Source organism: Anomaloglossus baeobatrachus, chromosome 4, assembly GCF_048569485.1.
Source record: "Anomaloglossus baeobatrachus isolate aAnoBae1 chromosome 4, aAnoBae1.hap1, whole genome shotgun sequence".
NCBI lineage: Eukaryota > Metazoa > Chordata > Amphibia > Anura > Aromobatidae > Anomaloglossus > Anomaloglossus baeobatrachus.
This window is the reverse complement of record NC_134356.1, coordinates 28,422,281-28,444,304: the sequence shown is the minus strand read 5'-3', so window position 1 is coordinate 28,444,304 and position 22,024 is coordinate 28,422,281. Positions and strand designations below refer to the sequence as shown.

The window sequence follows — 22,024 nt, the reverse complement described above, 5'->3', positions numbered from 1 at the left end:
TGCCTGCATTCCCCATTAGTCTGCTCTCCTCGCACCCCTGCCCACAGCCCCAACCAGTCTCCTCTCCTCGCACCCCTATTCACGTCCCTCACCAGTTTTTTCTCCTCATTCCCCTGCCCACATCTCCCGCAAGTCTTCTCTCCTCGCGCCCCTACTCATATCCCCCACTAGTCTCCTCACATCGTGACCCGGCCCCTCATCCCCCGCCAGTCTCCTCACACCTCTTCTCATATCCCCCATCAGTCTCCTCTCATTGAGCCACTGCCCCTCGCCAGTCTCCTCACATCGCACCCCTGCCCACCGTCCCCCGCCAATCTCCTCTCATGGCGCCTCTGACCACCACCACCCCCCCCCCCCGCCAGTCTCCTCTTCTCGCGCCTCTGCACACCGTCCCCCGCCAGTCTCCACTCCTCGCGCCTCTGCCCACCGTCCCCCGCCAGTCTCCTCCTCCTCGCGCCCCTGCCCACTTTCCCCCGCCAGTCTCCTCTCCTCGCGACCCTGCTCCCGTCCCCCGCCAGTCTCCTCTCCTCGTGCCCCTGCCCACTGTCTCCCACCAGTCTCCTCTCCTCGCGCTCCTACTTATGTCCTCCTCCAGTCTCCTCTTCTCGCGCTAATACTCACGTCCTCCGCCAGTCTCCTCTCCTGGCGCTAATACTCACGTCCTCCGCCAGTCTCCTCTCCTGGCGCTAATACTCACGTCCTCCGCCAGTCTCCTCTCCTGGCGCTAATACTCACGTCCTCCGCCAGTCTCCTCTCCTCGCGCCCCTGCCCACTTTCCCCCGCCAGTCTCCTCTCCTCGCGACCCTGCTCCCGTCCCCCGCCAGTCTCCTCTCCGCGCGCCCCTACTCACGTCCTCCGCCAGTCTCCTCTCCTCGCGCCCCTTCTCATGTCCCCCGCCAGTCTCCTCTCCTCGCGCCCCTACTCACGTCCTCCGCCAGTCTCCTCTCCTCGCGCCCCTACTCACGTCCCCCGCCAGTCTCCTCTCCTCGCGCCCCTACTCACGTCCCCTGCCAGTCTCCTCTCCTCGCGCCCCTGCCCACCGTCCCCCGCCAGTCTCCTCCCCTCGCCACTAACTAGCTGCAGTAATGTTCCGTCTGAGCTTGGAGACGGTCTCTTCAGGCTCAGACGTAGTAGCGCTGCTGCAGCCGGTGGTCACTTATTGGTTGCTCTGCTCATGTGACGCTCCCTGTTGGAAGAAGACGTTAGGAGACTGTCGGAGGCCATGGGCAACGTCCTGCAGCTTCTCGGCTGATCGTGGGGGGGGGGGGGGGGGGGATTAACCTGCCGGACACCCGTTGATCATCGGATTAGTGGGTCCTCATTTAAGGCCAGCGAGGACATCCGTCAGCCCCATATATCGCCACAAACCAGGCCAAAACTTTCAAAAACTTCCCAAAAGATGCTTTCTGCCATGATGAGAAAAACAAATAGAATAAAGAACATTAGGAAGCCATGAATTACAGGCCGGGGGGGCCCAATCTAGTGCAGCCATCCATCACCGGTATCGCCGGCGCCCCCTGCACGCACCACAAAGCATTATCATCAAAATCCACTTTTCAGTCCTAAATCAGCGGCGCGGCCTCCGTCAGCGAGCGCGAGCGGAGTCAATATCACATCTGAAAGGATGAGGAGCTTCCCGTCACAGCAGAGCGGTTCTGCTGTCAAAGCCCCGGAGCGCACGCCGATCACTGCACCGCCGGCGGCTCAATCATGGGGGAATACATTACAATATCTACAGAACGGAAAACGGGGGCGCCGGATGGGAGGTGCAGTACCAGAGAAGACGGGTGACGACAGACAAGACCGGACCAAGAGCCGGTAACACAAAACGTAACCAGGCTGAGGGTCTGCACCCTCGAGGAGAGAGAGGTGCCACTCCATGGCAAGGGCTATCCACAGAGACAGAGGCACCAGGCCCCTGTGAAGGGTTCCCCACCAGTGGGGAGAGGCGCCATCCCCCTGGCAAGGGCTCCCCACAAAGACCGAGGCGTTGCCCTTCCTGCAAGTGTTTCCCATCAATGGGTAGTGAGAGGAATCACCTCCCTTGCCAGGGCTACCCATAGGGATAGAGGCACCATTCCCCTAACCAAAGGGAGGGATGCACCGGTTCCGGACAAGGGTTCTCCACCCATAAAGAGGTAGAAGCGCCGGCCCCCTGGCAAGGATTCCCCACCCACAGGGAGTGAGAGGCGCAGGCCCCCTGGCAAGGGCTCTCCACCCACGGGGAGTGAGAAGCGTAGGCTCCTTGGAAAGAGTTCCCCATCCACGGGGAGCGAGAAGCGCCGGGCCCCTGGCAAGAGTTCCCCACCTATTGGCAGTGAGAAGTGCCAGCCCCTGGAAAGGGTTCCCCACCCATGGGCCGTGAAAGACGTTGGTGCCCTGAAAAAGGTTCCCCATCCAAGGGGAGTGAGAATTGCCGGCCCCTGGCAAGGGTTCCCCACTCATAGGGAGTGAGACGCGTTGGTCCCCTGGCAAAGGTTTCCTACACATGGGGAGTGAGAAGCACCGGCCCCCCTGGATAGGTTTCCCAACCTATGGGAAGTGAGAGACGTCACCCCACTCTTACAAAGGTTCCCTATCACAGGGAGAGACAGAAGGTCCGGCCCCCCTAACAAGGGCTCCCCACCTACGGGGAGTGAGAAGCTCCGGCCCCCTGACAAGGGTTCCCCAGCCACTGGGAGTGAGACACGTTGGTCCCCTAGCAAAGGTTCCCCACGCACGGGGAGTGAGAAGTGCCGGCTCCCTGGCAAGGATTAGACCCCCTCCAGGGACGATGCAGTTACCTTTGCCAAGGTCCCGGGAGAAAAACCAGCCAGAGCCCCAGGAAGGTGAGACAGCTGCCGCCAAGGTTCCCGTGAAACGCACCGGCACCTGTCAAAATGTTTATCTCCTACAAGAAGTGTCCCAAAAACATGTTAAACCAAAAACATCTTCTATCACCTCTCCACAAGGCACGTCACAAATGTACGATCACTGGAAATCTGACTGATCCCAAGAGCGAAGGCGACAGTCCCTGTACGAATGGAGAAGTCGTGAGCATGTGCAACCACTGTTATAGGAGCGGTGGTCGCACATGCTCAGTACAGTTCCATCACACAGAGGACTCTGGGACCCCCGGCAATCATATAGTCAACATCTATTCTGTGGATAGAAGACAAACGTTAACAGGACAACCCTATCATCTACAAACCCCACTCATTTAGGTCCCCCACAAAAGTCAAAACCTGAAACAGCCAATCAGGATCAGGCAACTAAAAAAAAAAAAAGAAAAAGAGGATAAATCCGGTCCCTTTATTACAAAAAGTGACATTCTTCTCGTGCACAATAGGCCCCGGACCGCAGCCAAACATCACCCGGAACAGCAGCATTGTCACACCAGGGTGCGATTCACGACTGCGGCCACCGGGGGCAACGGAGAGCTCTCTTGTTTTGTTTAAAAGGGAGGATTTAAATGTCCTCGCAGCAGCCATGCTGTCAGTCAGCGGCGGCTCCCCTCACAATCACAGCCTCCCTCCTCCCCCGGCTGATGCCTGAAAACAAAGCTGAGACCAGAGCAGAGCAAAACAAGCCACACAATAAGAAAAAAAAGAGAAAACTGCTGCTATAACTTAGGGAAAACCTGTATGGGGGACACCGGGGACCGAGCATTAACTACTGCCTTTGTTTAAATGACCACAATCCTTACATATAAATAATTACACCCCCCACATCTCACCCCCCACATGTCTGATCCGCACTCCTGTCCCTAATGATTGGGGTCCACGAAGTTCCCTCCTGTCATTTCCGTGCCCACAGGATCCCACCATCACCGGTTATTAGGTAACGGGGGAACAAAAGGCACCGGGATCTAATAAGGGCACTGCTAATGTGCGGTATTACCGGGCATTGTCTGCGGAGATCAGACGCCTGATATCACAGCCATCATCACAACATGACTGAGAAGAAAGGTCACAAAGCCCATGTTATAGCGGAGCCCACGCTGCCTCCAACACAACTTCTAGACAGGTCATTAACGGCAGACCCCGGATTACACCCCCCCTCCCTTCCCGTCCCCGTCCTCGTCACATCTGTATACCCAGGTTATACCAGCTGGGTTATAAAACCATCACTTTGAAAGGGGGGGCACTTATTTTCTAGACACTATGGCTAATATATAGTTATACATATTGAGTTTGGGGGGGCTGCTCTAACATAGGTATCTTGACAGGTTGCTAGAGCAAATGGACAGCCAGTAACCTAGGGATCATACTTATATATATATATTTATTTTTTTTTTTTTGGGGGGGGGAAGCTGCTCTAACATAGGTATCTTGACAGGTTGATAGAACACATGGAGAGCTAGTAACCTAGGGATCATGCGTTTGGGGAGCTGCTTTAACATAGGCATGGAGGGGCTGGTATAATCTATGCATTACTAAAATTGGTCTTTGATGCTTTGGAGACCGCTATAACATAGGCATAGAGGGTCTGATAATCCAGATTATACCAGCCCCTCCATGCCTATGTTAAAGCAGTCCCCCAAACGCATGATCCCTAGTACACTGGCTGTCCATGTGCCATATCAACCTCTCAAGATACCTATGTTAGAGCCAATATATACTGTATATATAACAAAGCATGACGTCCAGTTTCTTGATGATGCATAGCGTACAGCAGCCCCTCCATGCCTATGTTGTAGCAGCTGCTCGAAATATTGTCTCTGGTTTATTGTTTATAAAAATAGATTATATCAGACCCTTTATGCCTATGTTATAGCGGTCTCCAAAGCATCAAAGTCCAAATTTAGTAATGCATAGATTATACCAGCCCCTCCATGCCTATGTTAAAGCAGCACCCCAAAATTGGTTTATTGTTTATAAATAGATATAGAGGGTCTAATATAATCTATCAGACCCCTCTATACCTATTTATCAACAATAAACCAGACAATGTTTTGGGGTGCTGCTTTAACATAGGCATGGAGGGGCTGGTATAATCTAAGCATAACTAAAAATTGGACTTTGATGCTTTGGAGACTGCTATAACAGATTATATCAGACCCTTTATACCTATGTTATAGCAGTCTCCAAAGCATCAAAGTCCAATTTTTAGTTATGCTTAGATTATACCAGCCCCTCCATGCCTATGTTAAAGCAGCACCCCAAAACATTGTCTGGTTTATTGTTTATAAATAGATTATATCAAACCCTCTATGCCTATATTTATAAACGGTAAAGCCGAGACAAATGTTTTGGGGGTGCTGCTATAACATAGGCATGGAGGGCCCGGTATAAATCTATAAAAGTGGATGTGATGCTTTGAAAACTGCTCTAACATAGGCATAAAGGCGCTGGTATAATCTATAAACCAGCAATGTTATGGGGAGCTGCTATAACATAAGCATAAAGGGGCTAGAATAAGCTATAGACAATAAAACAAGCAATCTTTTTGGGAAGCTGCTATAACATAGGCATAATGGGGCTGGAATAAGCTATAAACCAGCTATGTTTTGGGAAGCTGCTATAACATAGGCATGAAGGGCCTGGTATAATCTATTTGTAAACAAAGTGGATGTAATGCTTGGAAAACTGCTCTAACATAGGCATAAAGGGGCTGGTATAATCTATAAACCAGCAATGTTTTGTGGAGCTGCTATAACATAAGCATAAAGGGGCTGGTATATTATATAAACCAGCAAAGTAATGGGAAGTGCTATAACATAGGCATAAAGGGGCTGGTATATTCTATAAACAATAAACCAGTAATGTTTTGAGAAACTGCTATAACATGGGCATAATGAGACTGGTAAAATGTATTTAAAACCAATACACCAGACATGATGCTTTAAAAACTGCTATAACATAGGCATAGAGGGGCTGGTATAAACAATAAACCAAAGAATGTGTAGGGGAGCTGCTATAACATAGGCATAAAGGGACTGGTATAACTGATTTATAAGCAATAAACTGGATGTGATGCTCTGGAGACTGCTATAACATAGGCATCGAGGGGCTGGTATAATTTAGAAATGTTTTGGAGAGCTGATATAACGCAGGCATGGGACTAGTCCTGGGGGCTGGTATAACTCAAGGATAACCAATAAACCAAAATGCTAGAATATAGGCCCGGCCATACTTAAGGAGGGGACGTTTGGGGTCAACGTACATCACAACATGTTGGAAAGATGATAAGCAAACGTTATTTGTGGCAGCGGCTGCTTTAACATAGGCAAGTCACTAGTCAAGTTATTTTAGGGGGTGGTGGCTGCTATAACATAGGCATGGTCATACTTTGGAAAGAAACTTGTGGGGGTGTCAACGATAAAGTAAGGTTGTCCCTTTTGTGAGTGCGTTGGGGAGAGGTGGGGGGCAACGTGCTATAACATAGGCATGTCATTAGTCTTGGTGGCTGGTAGAAACTATGCATGAAGCTGCTATAACATAGGCATGACCATACTTTACAAAGCAACTTGTGTTTTTTTTTAATTTCTAGGAAGAGGAAATGGGTACCTACAACATAGGCACATGGCTAGTCTTTGGAGGCCACCACAACATAGGCACATGGCTAGTCTTTGGAGGCCACCACATCATAAGCACATGGCTAGCATTTAGTGGCCACCACAACATAAGCACATGGCTAGCATTTAGTGGCCACCACAACATAAGCACATGGCTAGCATTTAGTGGCCACCACAACATAGGCACATGGCTAGCATTTAGTGGCCACCACAACATAGGCACATGGCTAGCATTTAGTGGCCACCACAACATAGGCACATGGCTAGCATTTAGTGGCCACCACAACATAGGCACATGGCTAGCATTTAGTGGCCACCACAACATAGGCACATGGCTAGCATTTAGTGGCCACCACAACATAAGCACATGGCTAGCATTTAGTGGCCACCACAACATAGGCACATGGCTAGCATTTAGTGGCCACCACAACATAAGCACATGGCTAGCATTTAGTGGCCACCACAACATAGGCACATGGCTAGCATTTAGTGGCCACCACAACATAGGCACATGGCTAGCATTTAGTGGCCACCACAACATAGGCACATGGCTAGCATTTAGTGGCCACCACAACATAGGCACATGGCTAGCATTTAGTGGCCACCACAACATAAGCACATGGCTAGCATTTAGTGGCCACCACAACATAGGCACATGGCTAGCATTTAGTGGCCACCACAACATAAGCACATGGCTAGCATTTAGTGGCCACCACAACATAGGCACATGGCTAGCATTTAGTGGCCACCACAACATAGGCACATGGCTAGCATTTAGTGGCCACCACAACATAGGCACATGGCTAGCATTTAGTGGCCACCACAACATAGGCACATGGCTAGCATTTAGTGGCCACCACAACATAGGCACATGGCTAGCATTTAGAGGCCACCACAACATAGGCACATGGCTAGCATTTAGTGGCCACCACAACATAAGCACATGGCTAGCATTTAGTGGCCACCACAACATAGGCGCATGGCTAGCATTTAGTGGCCACCACAACATAGGCGCATGGCTAGCATTTAGTGGCCACCACAACATAGGCGCATGGCTAGCATTTAGTGGCCACCACAACATAGGCGCATGGCTAGCATTTAGAGGCCACCACAACATAGGCGCATGGCTAGCATTTAGTGGCCACCACAACATAGGCACATGGCTAGCATTTAGAGGCCACCACAACATAGGCACATGGCTAGTCTTTGGAGGCCTATATAACATAGGCACGCCGCTAGTCTCTGGTATAACATAGGCATGCCGCTAGTCTCTGGTATAACATAGGCATGCCGCAAGTCTCTGGTATAACATAGGCATGCCGCAAGTCTCTGGTATAACATAGGCATGCCGCAAGTCTCTGGTATAACATAGGCATGCCGCAAGTCTCTGGTATAACATAGGCATGCCGCTAGTCTCTGGTATAACATAGGCGTGCCGCTAGTCTCTGGTATAACATAGGCGTGCCCCTAGTCTCTGGTATAACATAGGCGTGCCCCTAGTGTCTGGTATAACATAGGCGTGCCGCTAGTCTCTGGTATAACATAGGCGTGCCGCTAGTCTCTGGTATAACATAGGCGTGCCGCTAGTCTCTGGTATAACATAGGCGTGCCGCTAGTCTCTGGTATAACATAGGCGTGCCGCTAGTCTCTGGTATAACATAGGCGTGCCGCTAGTCTCTGGTATAACATAGGCGTGCCGCTAGTCTCTGGTATAACATAGGCGTGCCGCTAGTCTCTGGTATAACATAGGCGTGCCGCTAGTCTCTGGTATAACATAGGCGTGCCGCTAGTCTCTGGTATAACATAGGCGTGCCGCTAGTCTCTGGTATAACATAGGCGTGCCGCTAGTCTCTGGTATAACATAGGCGTGCCGCTAGTCTCTGGTATAACATAGGCGTGCCGCTAGTCTCTGGTATAACATAGGCATGCCGCTAGTCTCTGGTATAACATAGGCATGCCGCTAGTCTCTGGTATAACATAGGCACGCCGCTAGTCTCTGGTATAACATAGGCACGCCGCTAGTCTCTGGTATAACATAGGCACGCCGCTAGTCTCTGGTATAACATAGGCATGCCGCTAGTCTCTGGTATAACATAGGCATGCCGCTAGTCTCTGGTATAACATAGGCATGCCGCTAGTCTCTGGTATAACATAGGCATGCCGCTAGTCTCTGCCAGTGACGTCACTTTTTTGGAGGTCTGCTATAGCATAGGCATGAGCACATTTTACAATGTGGGGGGTGTCAGTCACTTTCCGCTATAGTGTTGGGGGGTCTGCTATAACATAGGCATGGGTTACACTTTAGAAAGCAACTGTCATCACTTGGGGGACGACCTGCGCTCGCCTCTACTTTTGGGGGCACCTGTATACCAGGCATGTTACTACTTTTGGGGGGCACCACTGCAGCCAGAGACACAGTGACACTTTTAGTCGGGGGTCGCACAGTTTCGGGTATTCTCGGGTCAGGATCCCCCAGATCTGGTACTCCCAGCGCAGTTGGTGCCCACGTTAGGAGGGGTGCCAGCCTGGGCCCTGACTTCTCAGCCCCTCGGAGACCACCTTATTGTTATTAGCCTCCCTGTCCCAGCCGTGCCCCCGGACCCCCGCAGCCTCAGCCCCCAGCTGCCCCCCACGGCCGCACCGGCGCCCCCTCACCTGCTGTGGAACCAGTCCTTGCAGATGTCGCATTCGATCATGAACCGGCTCACATCGTACGGCTGCCGGCAGACACAGTAGACGGGAGCCGCTCCGGCCATCTTTAAAATCCACTCTCCAGCCCAGACATCACACACACAGCACGGAGCGGGGGAGGGCCGCACTGCGCATGTGCCAACTTACCCCCCTCCCGGCACATACACACACACACTCTGCCCTAGTTCCTGCATTCTGATTGGACCAGGAAGTCGTACACTGGGGGGCGTGGTCATTCGCCAGCCTCAAAGCAATAGCCGAGAAGGAATCATTGACGAAAGGTGACGAAATATTCCGGAAATTGCCGAGTGTAATGACATCTTCATTTAAAGGGATACAACAGTAATTATGAATGAAAATGGAGTGAAGTAACAATAGCCTCTCTAATTAGGGGGAAAGTAATAATAATAATAATGGCCTGGAATAAATAAAGTGGGAATTATTATATTAATCTGTTATGTATAAAGTATCTGTCTGTTGCTCCCATAACATTGACAGCCATAGTGCCCCCATAACAGTGCCAGCCATAGTGCCCCCATTACAGTGCCAGCCATAGTGCCCCCATAACATTGACAGCCATAGTGCCCCCATAACATTGCAAGCCATAATGCCCCCATAACAGTGCCAGCCATAGTGCCCCCATAACATTGACAGCCATAGTGCCCCCATAACATTGCAAGCCATAATGCCCCCATAACAGTGCCAGCCATGGTGCCCCCACAACAATGCCAGCCATAGTACCCCATAACAGTGCCAGCTATAGAGCCCCCATAACAGTGCCAGTCATAGTGCCCCATAATAGTACCATCATTAATGCCCCCATAACAGTTCCAGCAATAGTGCCCCCATAACAGTGCCAGCCGTATTGCCTCCATAACAATGCCAGCCTTAGTGCCCCCATAACAGTGCCAGCCATAGTGCCCCCATAACAGTGCCAGCCATAGTGTCCTATAACAGTGGTGCCAGTCATAGATCCCCCATAACAGTGCCAGCCATAGATCCCCCATAACAGTGCCACTCATAGTACCTCCATAACAGTGCCAGCCATAGTGCCCCCAAAAGAGTGCCAGCCATAGTGCCCCAACAACACTGCAAGCCATAGTGGCCCCATAGCAGTGTTGGCCATGGTGCTGTGCCAATTATAGTGCCAGCCATAGTGCCCCCAAAACAATGCCAGGTATAGTGTCCCCATAACAGTGTCAGCCATAGTGCTCCCATAAATGTGAAAGTCATAGTGCTCCCATAACAGTGCCAGCCATACTCCCCCCATAACAGTGACAGCCATAGTGCCCCATAACAATGTCAGCCATAGCACCCCCATAACAGTGCCAGCCATAGTGCCCCATAAGAGGGTTAGCCATAGTGCCCCTATAATAGTGCCAGGGATAGTGCCCCATAACAGTTAATGCCATAGTGGCCCCATAACAGTGCCAGCCATAGTGCCCCATAAGAGTGTTAGCCATAGTGCCTTAATTATAGTGCCAGCCATAGTGCCCCCATAACAGTGCCAGGTATAGTGCCCCATAACAGTTAATGCCATAGTGCCCCCATAACAATGCTAGCCATAGTGCCCCCATATCTTTCCCTATGGCAGTATCGGTGCCCCTATTACAGACATTTGTAGGTGCACACTAGTTTGGGCAGTTCCCCTCATTGAGCTGACAGTAATGGACCCGGCGGCGGTGATCAGCGCTCGTTATGTAATGATATGAATTATCCGCGCCTCACCGGGTGCGTCTGTCTATAGACAATCATTCATGAGCGGCTGCTCCGGATTTGTGAATGCAGCCGGTCTGTACAAGCTATAGACGCCGACACACGGTGCCCAGATACAAGAGTCACACAAACCAGTCTCCAGTATTTCTTGTTTCTAGGAATAGGTAGAGCAGGATAATGCTGTCATCCAGAGTGCCCCATAAGCAGTATCACCCAGAGTGCCCCATAAGCAGTATCACCCAGAGTGCCCCATAAGCAGTATCACCCAGAGTGCCCCATAAGCAGTATCACCCAGAGTGCCCCATAAGCAGTATCATCCAGAGTGCCCCATAAGCAGTATCACCCAGAGTGCCCCATAAGCAGTATCATCCAGAGTGCCCCATAAGCAGTATCATCCAGAGTACCCCATAAGCAGTATCATCCAGAGTGCCCCATAAGCAGTATCATCCAGAGTGCCCCATAAGCAGTATCATCCAGAGTGCCCCATAAGCAGTATCATCCAGAGTGCCCCATAAGCAGTATCATCCAGAGTGCCCCATAAGCAGTATCATCCAGAGTGCCCCATAAGCAGTATCATCCAGAGTGCCCCATAAGCAGTATCATCCAGAGTGCCCCATAAGCAGTATCATCCAGAGTGCCCCATAAGCAGTATTATTCAGAATGCCCCATAAGCAGTATCATCCAGAGTGCCCCATAAGCAGTATCATCCAGAGTGCCCCATAAGCAGTATCATCCAGAGTGCCCCATAAGCAGTGTCATCCAGAGTGCCCCATAAGCAGTATCATCCAGAGTGCCCCATAAGCAGTATCATCCAGAGTACCCCATAAGCAGTATCATCCAGAGTGCCCCATAAGCAGTATCATCCAGAGTGCCCCATAAGCAGTATCATCCAGAGTGCCCCATAAGCAGTATCATCCAGAGTGCCCCATAAGCAGTATCATACAGAGTGCCCCATAAGCAGTATCATCCAGAGTGCCCCATAAGCAGTATCATCCAGAGTGCCCCATAAGCAGTATCATACAGAGTGCCCCATAAGCAGTATCATACAGAGTGCCCCATAAGCAGTATCATCCAGAGTGCCCCATAAGCAGTATCATTCAGAGTGTCGCATAAGCAGTATCATCCAGAGTGCCCCATAAGCAGTATCATCCAGAGTGCCCCATAAGCAGTATCATCCAGAGTGCCCCATAAGCAGTATCATTCAGAGTGCCCCATAAGCAGTATCATCCAGAGTGCCCCATAAGCAGTATCATCCAGAGTGCCCCATAAGCAGTGTCATACAAAGTGTTCCTCATAAGCAGTGCTGGATAGAGAGTCCCCCATAAGCAGTGTCATAAAGTGTTCCTCATAAGCAGTGCTGGATAGAGAGTCCCCCATAAGCAGTGTCATAAAGTGTTCCTCATAAGCACTGCTGGACAGAGTCCCCCATAATCAGTGTCATAGTGTCCATCATAAGCAGAGCTGGACAGAGAGTTCCCCATAAGCAATGGTGGCCAGAAAGAGTCTCCCATAAGCAGTGTAATACAGAGAGTCCCCCATAAGCAGTGCTGGACAGTGAGCCCCATTAGTAGTGTCATCCAGAGAGTCCCCCATAAGCAGTGCTGGACAGAGTCTCCCATAAGCAGTGTCATCCAGAGAGTCCCCCATAAGCAGTGCTGGACAGAGTCCCCCATAAGAAGTGTCATCCAGAGAGTCCCCCCTAAAAGCAGTGTCATTCAGAGAGTCCCTGATAATCAGTGCAGGACAGAGAGTCCCTCATAATCGGTGTTGGACCGAGAGTCCCCCATAAGCAGTGTCATCCAGCGAGTTCCCCATGAGCAGTGCTGAACAAAGAGTTTCCCATAAGCAGTGCTGGAAAAAAAGTCCACATAAGTAGTGCTTGATAGAGAGTCCCACATAAGCAGTGCTGGACAGATAGTCCCCCACAAGCAGTGTCTTACAGAGAATCCCCTATAGTCAGTGCTGGACAGAGAGTCCCCCATAAGAAGTGTCATCCAGAGAGTCCCCCCTAAAAGCAGTGTCATTCAGAGAGTCCCTGATAATCAGTGCAGGACAGAGAGTCCCTCATAATCGGTGTTGGACCGAGAGTCCCCCATAAGCAGTCTCATCCAGCGAGTTCCCCATGAGCAGTGCTGAACAAAGAGTTTCCCATAAGCAGTGCTGGAAAAAAAGTCCACATAAGTAGTGCTTGATAGAGAGTCCCACATAAGCAGTGCTGGACAGATAGTCCCCCACAAGCAGTGTCTTACAGAGAGTCCCCTATAGTCAGTGCTGGACAGAGAGTCCCCCGTAATCAGCGTAAGACAAAGTCCCCATAAACAGAGTGTCAGATAGCCAATGCTCCATAATCAGTGATAGAAAGAGTCTGTTCCTATAAACAATGTCACCCATAAAACTTTACGAACCAAATGTGCCCCCATTACAGGGGCAGCCCAAAGGTTCCCATTGAGAGACAGTTATAGAGTGTGCCCATGGAGCTGTCAGCCACAGTGTACCATAATCCTGGGGAGTGCCCCCATACACAGTGCCCCATAATCCTGGGGAGTGCCCCCATAAACAGTGCCCCATAATCCTGGGGAGTGCCCCCATACACAGTGCCCCATAATCCTGGGGAGTGCCCCCATAAACAGTGCCCCATAATCCTGGGGAGTGCCCCCATAAACAGTGCCCCATAATCCTGGGGAGTGCCCCCATACACAGTGCCCCATAATCCTGGGGAGTGCCCCCATACACAGTGTCAGCCAGAGAGTCGAAGAAATACAACTAGGGAACTGGTGGAAAAGCCAATAGCTGACTGTCGTGAGCTCATCAGGTGACCTTCCTTGACCAATTAGTGAAGGTCACATCATTCGGCTTTTTTTGGAGGCCCCCCAGAGATTAAGTCCGACCTGCCGCAATAAATCACAACATTGGGGATAAATGTTTGTGATCGGACACCAGCGATCCCTAGTGATCCCCTATCCTCTATGAATAGGACGTAACTTGTTTTCACTGGGAAACCCCTTTACCTAACACCCAGCGCCTGTATAGTTGCCCTAATTAGAGGGGTCTCACATGATCCCTATATAACCAACATGGCTGCAGAGAAGTGACAGCTCGTGACGGTCTCTGCATTCGGCTTTTCATTGTGACCTACTGTCCTCGCTTGATTTCCATTAACCTAATTACACTGTAAGCTGCTTGGGGCAGAGATGATTTTCCTCCGCAGCATCCACTGCCGGTCACTGCCGTGTTATATCGCCACTATTATTATTATTATATAAGGGAAGTGTCAGCAGTTACCTAATATAACAAAAGAAATTATAGTAAAGTGTCAATAAACATTACATGACCAGAAATAGGAAGAAATAACATGTATTATAGCAGTTATATTCTTGTACATAGGGGGCAGTATTATAGTAGTTATATTCTTGTACATTTGAGCAGTATTATAGTAGTTATATTCTTGTACATAGGGGCAGTATTATAGTAGTTATATTCTTGTATATAGGGGCAGTATTATAGTAGTTATATTCTTGTACATAGGGGCAGTATTATAGTAGTTATATTCTTGTACATAGGGGGCAGTATTATAGTAGTTATATTCTTGTACTTATGAGCAGTATTATAGTAGTTATATTCTTGTACATAGGAGCAGTATTATAGTAGTTATATTCTTGTACTTATGAGCAGTATTATAGCGCTGATACAGCTAGGAAATTACATAACTTGACACAATTACAGCTCTAGACTGTGAGAAAAGCTGTATGACCACAGATGACTCATATTTTTTCACATTTAAGAAGGAAATGCTCTTAAATGGGCAACATGAATTTCGCCCACCGTCTTAGATGGAGCTAACGTAGAGGCGCTGAGTGAGCGTCTGTTTCTTCAGTGGCAGACACGACTCCTTATCCAGCTGGTCCGCTGCCACATTGACAACACATTGACTTCCAGAAGTGTGAAGTTTATGATAACATGTTATTTTAATTATAATTTTATTTTCCTGTTTAATCATTACCATCGCCAGATTCCCGACACATTAACCGACCAGCCCTACCGATGAATATACTCTACGTAACTCTCACTCCATTTTTGGGGGTCATTTCATTATTCCAGTGGAGATCCCTGATGGTCAGACCTGCAGAGATCAGAAAGATATCCTGGTGGGGGTCTCTGATGGTCAGACCCCCAGAGATCAGTAAGGTATCCTGGTGGGGGTCCCTAATGGTTGGACCCCCAGAGATTAGTAAGGTATCCCAGTGGTAGTCCCTGACTGTTGGATCCTCATAGATCAGTAAGGTATCCCAGTGGGGGGTCTCTGATGGTCAGACCAACAGAGATCAGTAAGGTATCCCGGTGGGGGTTCCTAATGGTTGGACCCCTAGAGATCGGTAAGGTATCCTGATGGGGGTCCCTAATGATCAAACCCCTAGAGATCAATAAGATATCCCAATGGGGGTCCCTAATGGTCGGACTACCAGAGATCAGTAAGGTATCCTGATGGGGGTCCCAAATGGTGTGACGCCCAGAGATCAGTAAGGTGTCCCAGTAGGGGTCCCTAATGGTTGGACCCCCACAGATCAGTAAGGTATCCTGGTGGGGTCCCTAATGGTCAGACCCCCAGAGATCAGTAAGGTATCCCAGTTGGGGTCCCTAATGTTCGGACCCCCAGAAATTAGTAAGGTATCCTGGTGGGGGTTCCTAATGGTCAGACTCCCAGAGATCAATAAGGTATCCCAGTGGGTGTCACTAATGGTCGGACCCATAGAGACCAGTAAGGTATCCCAATGGGGCTCCTTAATGGTCGGACCCCCAGAGATCAGCAAGTTATAACTTGAATCTGATGTGACTAGGTGATTACTTAATGAGTAGTGATACCAGACTAGAAAACACCTTAAAATCAGATTATGTTAAAAACTATTTTTATGTAAATTTGGTTTCAATATTTAAATTAGATTGGGACGGAGGGGGGGGAAGGGGTTAAAGAGAGAGGCCGAAATCGGCTACAAAGAACCATGGAGGACCAAACTTTGTATTTTTGTACTACATGTGTAATACCCAATTTGGCCTCCAGGAGTGCTGCGGGGAAATCAAACACTCGTCAGTAGAATTAATTAATGGGATTGATACAATTTGTGGTGAAATCAACTACTATGAACCATGGAGGACTAAACTTTTTATTTTTGTAGTAACTGTGTAATACCCCATTTGGCCTCCGGGAGTGCTGTAGGGAAATCAAACACTTGTCATTAGAATTGATTAATGGTATTGATAACATTTTTGGTGAAATCAGCTACTAGGAACCATGGAGGACCAAACATTGTATTTTTGTAGTAAATTGTAATACCCCATTTGGCCTCCGGGGGTGCTGTGGGGGAAATCAAACACTTTTCAGTAGGATTAATTAATGGGATTGATACAATTTGTGGCAAAATCAGCTACTAAGAACCAAACTTTGTATTTTTGTACTACATGTGTAATACCCCATTTCGCCTCCAGGAGTGCTGTAGGGGAAATCAAACACTTTTCAGTAGGATTAATTGATGGGATTGATACAATTTGCAGCAAAATCAGCTACTAAGGACCATGGAGGACCAAACTTTGTATTTTTGTAGTAACTTGTAATACCGCATTTGGCCTCCGGGAGTGCTGGGGGAAAATCAAACACTTGATGGGATTGATACAATTTGCAGAAAAATCAGGTACTAAGGACCATGGAGGACCAAACTTTGTATTTTTGTAGTACATGTGTAATACCCCATTTGACTTCCGGGAGTGCTGGGGGGAAATCAAACACTTGCCAGTAGGATTAATTAATGGGATTGATACAATTTGCGTCAAAATCAGCTACTAACAACCATGGAGGACCAAACTTTGTATTTTTGTACTATATGTGTAATACCACATTTCGCCTCTGGGAGTGCTGTAGAGAAATCAAACACTTGCCAGTAGGATTAATTAATGGGATTGATACAATTTGTGGCGAAATCAGCTACTGAGAACCAACTTTTTATTTTTGTACTACATGTGTAATACCCCATTTCGCCTCTGGGAGTGCTGTGGGGAAATCAAACTCTTGATGGGATTGATACAATTTGTAGCAAAATCAGCTACTAAGAATCATGCAGGACCAAACTTTGTATTTTTGTAGTAACTTGTAATACCGCATTTGGCCTCCGGGAGTGCTGTAAGGAAATCAAACACTTGTTAGTAGGCTTAATTGATACAATTTGCAGCAAAATCAGCTACTAAGGACCATGGAGGTCCAAACTTTGTATTTTTGTAGTAACTGTGTATTTTTGTAGTAACTGTGTAATACTCCATTTCGCCTCTGGGAGTGCTGTGGGGAAATCAAACACTGGATGGGATTGATACAATTTGCAGCGAAATCAGCTACTAAGAACAATGTAGGACCAAACTTTTTATTTCTGTAGTAAATGTGTAATACCCCATTTGACCTCTGGGAGTGCTGTAGGGAAATCAAACACTTGTCAGTAGGATTAATTGATGGGATTGACAGAATTTTCAGCAAAATCAGCTACTAAGAACCATGGAGGACCAAGCTTTATATTTTCATAGTAACTTGTAATACCCCATTTGGCCTCCGGGAGTGCTGTGGGGAAATCAAACACTTGTCAGTAGGATTAATTGATGGGATTGATACAATTTGCGGCGAAATCAGCTACTAAGAACCAAACTTTTTATTTTTGTAGTAACTTGTAATACCCCATTTGGCCTCCGGGAGTGCTGTGGGGAAATCAAACACTTGTCAGTAGGAGAATTGATGGGATTGATACAATTTGTGGTGAAATCAGCTACTGAGAACCAAACTTTGTATTTTTGTAGTAACTGTGTAATACCCCATTTGGCCTCCGGGAGTGCTGTGGGGAAATCAAACACTTGTCAGTAGGATTAATTGATGGGATTGATACAATTTGCGGCGAAATCAGCCACTAAGAACCAAACTTTTTATTTTTGTAGTAACTTGTAATACCCCATTTGGCCTCCGGGAGTGCTGTGGGGAAATCAAACACTTGTCAGTACGATTAATTGATGGGATTGATACAATTTGCGGCGAAATCAGCCACTAAGAACCAAACTTTTTATTTTTGTAGTAACTTGTAATACCCCATTTGGCCTCCGGGAGTGCTGTGGGGAAATCAAACACTTGTCAGTAGGAGAATTGATGGGATTGATACAATTTGTGGTGAAATCAGCTACTGAGAACCAAACTTTGTATTTTTGTAGTAACTGTGTAATACCCCATTTGGCCTCCGGGAGTGCTGTGGGGAAATCAAACACTTGTCAGTAGGAGATTTGATGGGATTGATACAATTTGTGGTGAAATCAGCCACTAAGAACCAAACTTTGTATTTTTGTAGTAACTGTGTAATACCCCATTTGGCCTCCGGGAGTGCTGTGGGGAAATCAAACACTTGTCAGTAGGATTAATTGATGGGATTGATACAATTTGCTTTTCTTGATCCTGAATGAACGTTTTGCGAGGATCACGCTGCCTGTAAAGGCTGCACGCCGTCCCCCGTTGAATAGAAATCACTGAGTCACTTTACCGCCCACGTAAGACTTTCAAAAATAAGAAGAAAAAAAGGAACAATTTTGTGATTCAGGATTCCCCTGTCCCCCCCAAGAACACAGACGTCAGTGTTTTTTTCTTCTGCAGTCATCAAGCCTGTTCTCCTGCCTCTGCCTCCTACACAAGCCCCCTGTGTTCTGTTACACAATGTGTCAGAACGGAACAGACTGTGAATGAAGTCATCCAGACGAGTTCCTCAATGTATCCGAGTCTTTACTTCCTCCCCTTCTTCCATTTGAGCTGTTTGTTCCCCGGAGGATTCATTCAGCCTGTACTATCTGCCCGGTGTATAGCTCTCAGCACTCTACGTGCATTATCCTCCAGAACTGAAAACATCATTGTCATTAATAATCAACATCATCCATGGCGTGAAACGCGCCAGAACCCCCAAAAAAAAACCACCCACAGCAAGAAACTCGCCAGAACCCAAAAAATAAAATGTAGCCTAAGTCCCTATACTGGTGAGTAATATTGAGAGATTGATGATGTCACTCCTGTACAATGTAACCCACTAAAAGATTGTCACCATCGTACAATATTACTAATATGCGAACGAGTAGTGATGTCATGTATCACATAACAAATGACTAGTAATAGTGTCATTCCTCTACAATAAAACTAATATCTGAAGAATAATGATATCAAATATCCTACAAGGTACAATATCATCTACTAAATGTGGGTGATGATGTCACTTCCTGTACAATATAATCTACTAAATGTAGGTAATGATGTCACTTCCTGTACAATATATTCTACTAAATGTAGGCAATGATATCACTTCCTGTACAATATAACCATTTATATGTCAGTAATGATGTCACTTCTGTACAATATAACACATTATATGTGAGTGATGTCACTTCTGTATATAATCCATTATATGTGAGTAATGAAATCACTTCCTGTAAAATATAACCCAATATATGTGAGTAATGATGTCACTTCCTGTACAATATAACCCATTATATGTGAATAATTATTTCACTTCTGTACAATATAACCCTTTATATGGGAGTAATGATGTCACTTCTGTACAATATAACCCATTATATGTGAGTGATGATGTCGCTTCTATACAAAATAACCCATGATGTCACTTCAGTACAAAATCAACCATTATTTGTGAGTGATGATGTCACTTCCTGTACAATATAACCCATTATGTGTGAGTGATGATGTCACTTCCTGTACAATATAACCCATTATGTGTGAGTGATGATGTCACTTCCTGTACAATATAACCCATTATGTGTGAGTGATGATGTCACTTCCTGTACAATATAACCCATTATGTGTGAGTGATGATGTCACTTCCTGTACAATATAACCCATTATGTGTGAGTGATGATGTCACTTCTGTACAATATAACCCACTATGTGAGCAATGATGTCACTTCCTGTACAGTATAATCCATTATATGCGAGTAGTGATGTCACTTCCTGTACAATATAACCCATTATGTGTGAGTGATGATGTCACTTCCTGTACAATATAACCCATTATGTGTGAGTGATGATGTCACTTCTGTACAATATAACCCACTATGTGAGTAATGATGTCACTTCCTGTACAGTATAATCCATTATATGCGAGTAGTGATGTCGCTTCTGCACAATATAACCCATTATATCGTAGTAATGATGTCACTTCCTGTACAGTATAACCAATTATATGAGTAATGATGTCACTTCCTGTACAATATAATGTACAATATAACCCATCATATGTGAGTGATGATGTCACATCTGTACAATATGAACCTTTATATGTGAGTGATGATGTCACTTTTATACAATATAACCCATGAGGTCTCTTCTGCACAAAATCAGCCATTGTTTGTGAGTGATGATGTCACGTCCTGTAAAATTAACCCATGATAGGTAAGCAATGATGTAACTTCCTGTACAATATATTCTATTATATGTGAGTGATGATGTCACTTCTGTACAATATAACTAATATCCAGGGAGCAATGATGTCATCATCCTTGTCTTTATTTGGTGATGTCACTGGTGTTACATATAACTAACACCTGAAGTGGAATGATGTCATATATTCAGGAAATGAGGGGTAGTGATGTCACTAAGCGGCTGTCCTCCATTGTGACTTATATAGGGGGGTCCACGATATCCCCCGCTCTCTCCTTCTCATGGTGGCTGCTGAACATTTCCATTGAAGGCCATTCATCTGTTATAGAGCGACGAGGAGGAAAGTTCTCGGTTTCTGCCCGGCAACTACACATCAAAGTCCATGTTTTTTTTTCTATTTGCTTCCTACACACAATATGGCACTTGTTTATCTTTGTCGAAGTTCACCGCGTCCCCGGCTCCATCGCTTCCCTGCGTCCTCCTATCGCTTTTTCGCTCCGTTTTTATTGCACGGCGCGGCCTTCTCAGAATTCAGAGCACTTTTTTTTTTTTTTCCTACTAATTGCTCATTCATTTTCGACCGCACGTGTAATCGAGAAACTATTAATCTAAGAAATCTTTACTGGAATTCCTAATGACATCAGTGTAGAAAATGCTAAGGTCGGCATATGCTCCTACTTTCCAAGAAGGCATTAGTGGCGGTATTAATTACTAGACGATAGATAATTGATGATTTCTTTTAGCCACTTAAAGGGATGGGATAGAATTTTAAGAGGTTAATAATTAGGGTTCTACTGGAGGTTGGAGGACAAAATGTCACTTTTTATTATCATGTCATTTTTAGATATAAAATTCTATCCTCATTAATATCTTAATATACCTTTATAGCGGTCGGAGGTCCGTGTTTCTAAAACAGAGCTCCAAAATCTGTCCAAATATGGACAACCTGCAGTCACCACCAGAGGGAGCTCAGGAACTCATTGCATGGTGCTCAGTATGCAGTAAGATCTTGAGCTCCCTCTAGTGGTGGCTGAGGAGTAAAAGGGTAGCAATGTTTTGAACTTTTGACTTTCTGGAACAGCGCCACACATGTCCTTGGAACTGTCTGGAACAGTGCCACACCTGTCCTTGGATCTGTCTGGAACAGCGCGACACCTGTCCATGCTTCTGTCTGGAACAGCACCACACCTGTCTATAGATCTGTGTGAAACAGCGCGCCACCTGTGCCTGGTTCTGTCTGGAACAGCGCCACACCTGTCCTTGGATCTGTCTGGAACAACACGACATCTGTCCATGCTTCTGTCTGGAACAGCGCCACACCTGTCTATAGATCTGTGTGAAACAGCGCCCCACCTGTGCCTGGTTCTGTCTGGAACAGCGCCACACCTGTCCATGCTTCTGTCTGGAACAGTGTCACACCTGTCCTTGGATGTGTCTGGAACAGTGTCACACCTGTCCTTGGATCTGTCTGGAACAGTGCCACACCTGTCCTTGGATCGGTCTGGAACAGCGCGACACCTGTCCATGCTTCTGTCTGGAACAGCGCCACACCTGTGTATAGATCTGTGTGAAACAGCGCGCCACCTGTGCCTGGTTCTGTCTGGAACAGCGCCACACCTGTCCTTGGATCGGTCTGGAACAGCGCGACACCTGTCCATGCTTCTGTCTGGAAC

At 47.2% G+C, this 22,024-nt stretch overlaps 1 protein-coding gene across 1 annotated transcript in view; it reads right to left on the bottom strand.

Annotated features, from left to right (window-relative positions):
* The window catches only part of KDM7A (lysine demethylase 7A), an 81,086-nt gene extending 71,834 nt beyond the window's left edge, over nucleotides 1–9,252 (bottom strand). The window contains exon 1 of the mRNA XM_075342138.1: nucleotides 9,152–9,252. Coding sequence (XP_075198253.1) covers nucleotides 9,152–9,252 — 101 coding nt within the window. The remainder of the gene's footprint in view (nucleotides 1–9,151) is intronic.
* Nucleotides 9,253–22,024: the final 12,772 nt, after the last annotated feature.